Source organism: Priapulus caudatus, unplaced genomic scaffold (assembly GCF_000485595.1).
Source record: "Priapulus caudatus unplaced genomic scaffold, Priapulus_caudatus-5.0.1 Scaffold351, whole genome shotgun sequence".
Lineage (NCBI taxonomy): Eukaryota > Metazoa > Priapulida > Priapulimorpha > Priapulimorphida > Priapulidae > Priapulus > Priapulus caudatus.
In genome coordinates this window covers 35586-45105 of record NW_014577412.1, presented here as the reverse complement: position 1 = coordinate 45105, position 9520 = coordinate 35586, and the positions used below count along the sequence as shown (strand labels likewise).

The following is a 9520-nucleotide window of genomic DNA, read 5'->3' as shown; positions in this document are numbered from 1 at the left end:
CTTAACCAATGGCGACGGTAGGGTTCATTGCGCTTTCTTGATGGGAAAGGCCCGAGTATCTCCGCTGAAACGCGTTACGTTACCAAGACTCAAATTGACGGCGGCTACTGTGTCCGCGAACATGGACGCCATGTTACAGAGAGAGCTCTGCGACGAGCTGGCATTGGGCAAGAGTGTGTTCTGGAGTGATAGTATGACGGTACTTAGGTATATCGCTAATGAAACCACAAAATTCCGAACGTTTGTCGCGAATCGCGTTGAAACCATTCATCAGCATTCTGATCTATCGCAGTGGAGATACGTATCGACCAATCAGAACCCGGCGGACGACTCTGTGGAGTGTACGCGATGGCTACAGGGCCCGGACTTCCTCTGGAGTTCTCACCAGGAGGATCAACGCGTAGACACCGAGCTCGTGGAGTCTGATCCTGAGTTGAAGGCAACTGTGGCGGCGGTTAAGATTGCGTCTGACATGTCCGAGGAGGCTCGCGACACAATGGATAAGCTGTTGCGTTACCATTCAACATGGTACAACCTGAAGCGCTCCACCGCTTGGTTGCTTCGCATTAAACGAATGTTGCTGCGCAAAGTTCGGAATAGGAGCAATAATGAGGTTAAGGTCGAACTTAGCGGAGAGCCGCTAACGGTGGACGAGATGAAGGGCGCCGAATGAGCTATTCTCCAATCTGCACAAAGGTTGGTGTACAGCGCTGAGATTGATACGCTTACGAATGGCGGTTTACAGGTGAAGCAAACAAGTTCCATCCATAGACTGGATCCAGTTCTCGGCGACAGCTTGCTTCGCGTAGGTGGACGGTTAGATAGGGCGAATTTGCCTCAGGATATGAAACACCCTATAATTGTGCCGAAGAGCACTCACGTCGCGAAGCTTATTATAAGGCAGACACATAGAGATGTTAGGCATTCGGGCAGGAATCACATGTTGTCGAAGTTGCGCGAGCGGTACTGGGTAATTCAGGCGCCATCTGCTATTAGAAGAATGATCTCAACATGCGTGGCGTGTAGGAAACAGAGGTCTCCCGTCGGGGGGCAGAAAATGAGCTATCTACCCGAGGACCGACTAGTACCTATCAACCACCATTCACGAATGTTGGAGTAGACTGCTTCGGTCCCTACGAAGTAAAACGTGGTCGTTCAGTCGTAAAGCGCTACGGCGTAGTGTTTACCTGTCTCGCGATACGCACGATCCATATTGAAGTTGTGGCTTCGATAGATACAGCCTCTTATATTAATGCTTTAAGGCAATTCGCGGCTTGTAGGGGTCAGGTGAAGCGGATGAGATCGGACAATGGGTCAAACTTTTGTGGCAGCGAGCGCAAACTGCAGGAGTCGATAAACGGTTAGAATCTGGTTCATATCCATGGCGCGATGCTTCAGAAGAACATTGATTGGGTTTTTAACCCGCCAGCAGGTTCTCACCATGGCGGGATCTGGGAGAGGCAGATTAGATCGATTCGGAAGATTATGAGCTGCTTGGTGCGCGAGCAAACGTTGGACGAGGAAGGTCTCCACGCGTTGTTGTGCGAAGTTGAGGCCACGATTAATGGTAGGCCCTTGACGATGAATTCGGATAATCCAGGTGACTTGGAGCCGCTGACCCCAAACCACTTGCTCCTGCTGAAGGGGAAGCCGAGCTTGCCTCCAGGATTGTTCTCCAAGGAAGATTCCTATAGTAGAAGGAGATGGAAGCAGGTCCAATATATGGCAGACATGTTTTGGAAGTGCTGGGTGCGCGAGTATTTGCCTTTGTTACAAGAGCGCCAAAAATGGTCGTCTCAGAGGAGAAACCTGAAGGTTGGAGATATTGTGTTAGTTGTAGACTCGCAAGTTGCGCGGAATTCATGGCCACTCGGAAGGGTGATCGAGACCATGCCAGACAGGAAAGGTTCGGTGCGTCAGGTTAGGGTCCAGACTCAGGCAAATATCCTAACTCGTCCTATTGATAAGTTGTGTACCATCCTAGAGATGGATTAGGCGTTAGAAATTTGAAGATTGGCCATAGTTGGTTTTGAATGCCAGGTATATTGGTTTTTGCAGTGTAGTCCGTTTTCGTGTAATTTTCGATGTCACGTATGTTACCTTTGCGTATTGTGTACAGTCATTAATTTGTGACTGTGAGTTTCGTGGTGTTTGGGTGTGTTCGTCCTGAGACGGCTCGGAGACGGACTTTATGGGATTGTTGTGCTTTGATATGTTTCACGACGATATTTGAAATTATTGTTGTATTCCTTTGAAATTAGTTGATTCAGGCTCCAAGAGGAGAGGTAGGTCAATTATAGGAATATAATTGAGGGGCCGGTATGTTGGAGCCGCAGAGCTTATGGCACTTTTCAGTATTAGTTTGTAATCCAGGTGGTAGCACCTCCTGGTTATTGTGGGATAGTGTTCTGGGCATATGGTTCTGGGCCTGCGCAGACGAGAGCCACGAGGAGCCTCTACTTGGTGAAGGCCATGATGGTGTTGTGTTGATATTTTGAAGACATAATTTCTAGAATTGCTAGGCTCCATGTTTTGTGAGTACAAGTTTTTGTCGTGTTTAGAGTTAACATGTTATAGGTTAAAGTAACCAAGAAGCAGCACACTCTAATTCATGTAATTTGTGTGAAAGTGGATTTAATTCCCAAATGGAATTTCACTGTTTAGGACCTGGCAGGTCGTTATAAGATTGTGTGGCGAGCCAGCCAGGTCCAGGGTAGGGTGCGTCGCGTGTCACTTCCATGTTTGTTAGCGACTCTGCCGTAAGCAGGGTATACTTCTCGGAAGCGGAAAGGAAAGCGCGCATGCTTCGGGGAAGAGAACTGTTTTGTGAGAGATGCGTGAAAGTGGGCAACTGGTGTGGTTGTCGAGCGAGAACTGATTAGTGAGAGAGAGACGCGTGAAAGTGGGCAACTGGTGTGGTTGTCGAGCGAGAACTGATTAGTGAGAGAGAGACGCGTGAAAGTGGGCAACTGGTGTGGTTGTCGAGCGAGGACTGATTTGTGAAAGGCGCGTCTTACTGTAAGTTGTCGTACTCGTTCTTGTCGTTTTGGCTATTTTAGTGTTTACCGGCCGCTGAATAAACGTGCCGGCTTTGTGGCCATGCGCTTTACGTAGCTGTTGTGTATCTTGCATCTTCTTGTGTGTATGTGCGCACACCACAAACCGCTGCGACAAAGCTAACCTCACAATCCTGTGATCGAGTTTGAAGCCCGGCTTGTAACTGCCGGGGGGTTAAAAACACAACGCAGGGTAGAAATCGGTACGCAAGGTCGATTAAGATTTAATCGGGATCACCACCAAAATGTAATCAATTGTAAATTACCCCATTTCTGACCTATCCTGAAAATAGTATGGCAATCCGTCCATAACCTTTTCAGTTAGGCTGTACATAAACCCACAAACCAACAAACACACGCCGAACAAACACACGCCGGTGAAAACATAACCTCCTGCCAACCCCTTGGCGGAGGTAATTAGATAAGATAACCAACAATACTCTGCAGAACCACGGAACCAGAACAAGGCAAGAGCGAGGCAATACCCGTCAACGTATTCTCGTCTAGCCCAACGACATCATGATGCTGCAGGCCAAAAAATGTAATTATATTTAAACTTGAATATTCATATTTCCAACATAAGTGTCTCTAGCTATGAACTTTATCTGCGACATATTTTGGGTATTTTTAATAAAACATACATATCCTTTATTTCTGCAGAAGTACAGAAGGACCGTCAACATCGTCATGTGGGAGTCAGGATGCTTCATCTGACCGCAATGCAGACGAAGCTGCGATCGCAAAAAGGTGTGCTTGTAAATATAAATGTATGACCAATGAAGATAATATAAGCTACAGTATTATAGGGCCCGCCCTTGCGAACACACATGCGAACACAGGCATAGGTCCATACACACGCACGCACGCTCTCACGCACACACTCACGATCACGCACACAAACAAATGCAAATGCACACCCACACACGCGCATTGAGAAACAGACACATGCCCATGCACACAAACCCACATGCACGCGCACACAAAAGCACATAAAACACAATATTTTAATGTTTCAGAACCACAGAGCAAGAAGGAACGGCACAATCGCCATCATCAGGAGAAGAAACGGATGAAGCTTCAGCGAGAAAAAGGTGATTATTAATGCAACTTAACAACACGATGTCATAATTAGTATGTTTCTTTTTTTCTTTTTTTTATGAGGATTTAATGGGGTTTCCGTGCTAGATATCAACTGCGCGCAACATTGTATGTATTATGCATCAATTATATAGGCTTCTTTCATTTTATGCTAATATCAATAACTCATAGGAAAGTGGCCTATGATGAGCTTCTAAGGATTGCACATCTAACGGTCGAGGCAGTGCCCCCCAAGAGAAAAACATGCAATCACATCTCTCCGGGCGAGGGAGACGCTCTATATAACCAATAGTTATATAAGCGATTGAAGCTACGACGCAATGAAGTGATAGGCACGTTTTGCTATTGATGCTGGTAGACACCACGTAACCATGTTTCACCTCCTCTAGCTATTTAATTGTCACATGTTGAAGAGGTAATTACCAGGCATTTTCATACACGTTTCAGGACACGTTTGAAATGTTTCTGTATGTACGTATACGACTATTTTTCACCGTGAAGTATTATATTATAATTATCACTTTATATTTCTTTGACATGTAGATACATGTTCTTCATGGATGAGACCAAATACAATACCAGAGCACTACAGAACATCGAGAGGACGAGGCTATTTTTCGATAGCTTGCAGAACTGCGGACTCGCGGAGCAGACAATACTAAATCAGAAAAACATACAGAAGTATCGATGCTACTTAACGGACCTCACTAACTTGTATAGCACGGACCGGTACGTGACACATCATAACCTGGTAACATGAAACGCGACTATGTAAAGTGATAATATGTCTCATATTAATACCATTCGATGCACCACACAGGTTGGAAAAACATATTTCATGTTTTTACTGACATACTTAAAGAAGTTCGGAGCTAATCAAAACATGCATGTTGTTCAGAACCTTCTATGAACACGTCATACACATGAAAGGCTGCCTGGCGACCATGAGAAAAGGTGCATCCCGAGGTGCCACTAAGGAATCCACAAAAAAACAAATACATCAGAGCCCACCAGCAACAGAAAACGCCCAACCAATGTATGAAGGTGTCGAGGGTCGCTAAGGAGGACTTTGTTAATGCACTAACGGATGCACAAGGAGGCGTGGTATCAGAGGGCCAACTACCGCTTATCACTAGCTACCTAGAGGCAGTGATTGCGCTAAGGCACTGCCAACGCCATGGTGTGTATTTCTGTTATCTGATATTAACTCAATAAATGAATAGAAACTAGATGGAATATGCGGTTATAATCGGTCTAGATGAACATGTACAGATGGCCACGTAACAGATAAACAATAATAGCCATTGGTACAAAATGTAAATACACGTGTACTACTGACGATATTGTGTTTGAGACGAACAATGTGAGAGTGGTTGTGTCCAGGCTGAGGATCCCACTTATTATTATGTTTCATTAGATGATACAAGATACATGGTTTGATAGATGATTTTTTTTCTTTAGGTGTGGTCATGAACATGATGATCGCGAATGGCTTGACAGAAGGAAAACCACAGTCAACGGTCGGGAATATTTCGTCATAAGCGTCAAAGAACGGAAGACGGATTTCACTCAACTGGCAATGTTTGCACTGGACAAGGAGGAGGAGTATGTACGTATTGATTGCGAGAATTTTAACATGTGCGGGTGAACAGCGTTGTTCTTCCATTTCCTCCTGTGATAGGAAGCATGATGTCCAAGGATTTGTGTTCTAATTTAAGTCTATGACTGATATTTCATTGCAAAATAATAATTATTGATTTCTTTTGTCGCATCAGTAGTTTCAAATATACTTTGAGAGCGTTCGTCCCATGCAGAGTGAGAGGACGGATGCCAGGAAGAATGAGTTCTTCTTCCTCTCTACAGCAGAAACAAAAGTATATAATGCCTCAAACGACATAGCCCGACAACACAAGCGATAAGTTATAAGCGTTTAGTAGCTATTATAGCAGGGCTGTAAATTTGATATCGGGCTAATTAGGTTTGACAGAATCCTTAAATATAATAAATTCTTGAATATAATACAATCTATACTATTATTAACATTTGAAGCGGAGGAAATGTTTTACATTAATTTATGTTTATTTGGAATAGATACTATTTATTTGGACAAACACGTGTTTTGATTACAGGCACGGCCTAGAGAAAGAAGCTGTATGTTCTTGTGCTGTTACAGGTTATTACCCTGTATGTTATTACCGTATGCCCTCTGACCTTAAACTACGTGAGGCTCTTGTGTTTGTGCTATTGGCCATTTTTGTTCGTGATTTAGCTTGGTCGGCTGATTCTCTAAGTAAAGCTTGGTTTACCACAATGTAAGTACGTCAGATAATTCAATTGTGGACTGAAGCTGTCTCATGAAGACACTGCTTATCTATGTAGCCAGTACACTACTGTTTTGTAATATTTCTTTACAGTACATATAGATGCAACTGAAGTTAGTTTTATGTGCAAGCATCTGAAGCATGTCCACCCCATCTGTGACAGTATTCTCTATTTTTATGTTGTAGTTTTTTCACCATTTGGTCAAGTGGTCACACATTAAAGACAGACGGTTTAACTGACTGCTATTTATGAATACTGGATGTTCCGTGTTTTTCTTGAAGAGGCAGTACAGTGAAAAATATTATATCAAGCCACAGCTAGTACACGGAGGTTGTGTGTGATACCACAGGCATAGAACAACGTCTCCCGTCACGTGATACTGACAACGGTCGCCGCCTATACGGCATAGGACAACGTCTACCGTCACGTGACACTGACAACGGTCGCCGCCTACACGGTATATGCAGACATGCACTCTTCAGAGAATCAGGACTCACAAGCACCCGAGTCAGAATCTAGAGTTCGCACACTCACGAATCACAGTAGCGATCGACGTAGTAGATCCAGTGGAGATACTACAGCCAGTAGAGTATCCAGTGTGGCTGGACACCGCGCAAAGGCTGATGCTGCTCGCGCGAAGGCGGACTATGCGCATAAAAAAGCAGAAATAAGGAGACGTCAACTCAAGATAAAAGAAGAAACATACCTGCTGCATGTCGATGTTGATGTGTTACGCAGTGAGAAGGAGGCAGCAATGGCGGAGGCCGAAGCTAAGGCACACGAGACATTTACTGGTAGTCAAGACAACCTCCCCGAAACTTCCAAACCCCGGATGGGCATCAATGTGGAGTTTCAGAGCAGTGCTGAGCGCACCAGGAGATATGCAGCAGAACACGATGCTTCTGCTATTCAGAAGGAGAGAGACACGCTGGACAAGATACCTATGTTGCAGGCACAGTCGAAGCCAGAGAACTACAACGTAGTGAGATCTGATATGTTTCGGCCGGAGAGACATCGTACCAGATTGAGCTACAGAGCGACTGAATTTCATCCGAGGGGTATCCAGCCTGACATCCCAGCAAATGTGACAGAGTCACCAAACGCTGTGCACACGGCTACAGACCTTACACGTCTTTTGTTAAAGAAGGAACTTTTAGGTTCACGTTAGATTAATTACAATGATCGTCCGGAGTCTTATGCCTCTTGGAAAATGACTTTTAGGAACGTCACACAATAGTTACAGGTAACTGCTATAGAAGAGCTCGACCTCCTTGTTAGGTGGCTTGGTCCTGAATCCTCGGGGCAGGCACAGAGTCTGAGAGCGGCAAGTCCCTTGAACCCCGGAAGAGGCCTTCAGCGTGTGTGGGAGAGACTGGATGATAGGTACGGTACTCCCGAGAAAGTGGAAGCGGCCCTAAAATGGCAACTTGACAGCTTTTCAAGGATTACAGGTAGGGTCAATAAAAAACTGTATGAACTCTCTGATATTCTGGCAGAGATCGAGGCAGTGAAAGAAGATCCTCAATATCAGGCAGTCATGGCACATTTTGACTCATCATCTGGGATCAATCCTATAGTAAATCGACTCCCATACGGGATGCAGGAGAAATGGACAACGTCGGCACAGAACTATAAAAGGAAATATGGAAAAGGAAGTTATATATAAAAGGAAGGTATCACCTTTCCACCATTTTATCATTTCAAGGAATTTATTCGAGAAATCGGACGTGTGAAGAACGATCCCAGTTTCCTGTTTGATAGTTCTTAACTTCTCCTTCTAACTTTTCTCTCTTCTAACTTTTTCCTTCTTGCCACAACAGGCAGAAAGGACAAGAACGCAATGAGGATCTTTCAGTCTGACATGAGACCCTTGACAACCAGGAAAGCGGAGATCGCTGATGACAAAGTCGAGGTTGACCCTGAAAGGTTTTGCCCCGTTCACAGGATGAGGCCTACCCTCAACCAGTGCAAGAGCTTTAAACGCAAGCCTATATATGAACGGAGGAAACTCTTGAGGGAGTTTGGCATCTGCTTCCAGTGCTGTGCTTACTCTAAACATGCCTTTCGCGATTGTAAGAAAGCTGTTGAATGTGAGGATTGCGGAAGCAGAGAGCATACGACGGCCCTACATGTCTGCTCAAATGATCTACATACATCAGAGTCGCATGAACATCAGCCAACTCATGGCGGGGAGTATGGCTGATTGATTAGATATTATTCATAGTCATAGTCATGATTAAGTCCATTGAAGCATTCTCTGTGTAAAGCTTCAATCCACAATTGACTTATCTGACGTACTTACATTGTGGTAAACCAAGCTTTACATAGAGAATCAGCCGACCAAGCTAAATCACGAACAAAAATGGCCAATAGCAAAAACACAAGAGCCTCACGTAGTTTAAGATCAGAGGGCATACGGTAATAACACACAGGGTAATACCCTGTAACAGCACAGTTCTAATGAGGCAAGGAAATCATTTGAGTCGGCGTCGCATGCATTGCTAGATGATGTCAACCGAAAACAGGTGGCTGATTATCTGGCGTACACAGTTGATGTGGCGAATCGACACTACGTGCACAAGGATGCGGGGCAGGTAGCCAAAGCTGCCTTTTTCCACAGTAGTATATTTCTATTACAGTAATAATCGTCACCTCGGTATTTAGATAAATGACTTGTAATATAGACAATTAGATAGTTTTGTGACTGCTGTCAAAACGTTTTTAGTTAAATCCTATGTATTTTATAGATTTGAATTTCGTGTGCTAGCCTCGCTTCGAAACTTGAAATTTCCGAGTTCGGTGGAAATTTCAGCGTTGTGTCGTAAGACACTAATTTGGAGAGAATATGTGTAGCCCTAGCCAGGAAAGAGGTAAATAACGAAGTTCATGATGTATAGACCGTTTTTACATTACTGTCATGCTATGATAGGGCCAAGTTTGGGCCTAATAAGAGCACAGGCATTCACGCAGTGTTTTCCCCAGTTTTGTCTATTTCTAAAGAAAACACTGTATCCCCCTCACCATCTGACACTTCATTCTGATCG

General features: G+C 44.4%; 1 protein-coding gene and 1 long non-coding RNA gene across 2 annotated transcripts; one reads left to right on the top strand and one right to left on the bottom strand.

The window, feature by feature from the left end:
- The first annotated feature begins 121 nt into the window (after positions 1-121).
- LOC106809397 lies at positions 122-673 on the top strand. Its single transcript, XM_014812464.1, has one exon. It carries the CDS (start codon positions 122-124, stop codon positions 671-673), a length of 552 nt encoding a protein of 183 aa, XP_014667950.1.
- A 4101-nt stretch (positions 674-4774) lies between these two features.
- Positions 4775-8871, bottom strand: LOC106809405. Its single transcript, XR_001393871.1, has 3 exons — positions 8775-8871; positions 5007-5009; positions 4775-4787 (listed from the first exon to the last, which is right to left on the bottom strand). It is a non-coding gene; the product is annotated as an uncharacterized LOC106809405 (long non-coding RNA).
- Positions 8872-9520: the final 649 nt, after the last annotated feature.

Bases quoted from the DNA above. Each gene is read 5' to 3' on its own strand.
- LOC106809397 (XM_014812464.1), top strand. From the start codon at position 122: ATGGACGCCATGTTACAGAGAGAGCTCTGCGACGAGCTGGCATTGGGC.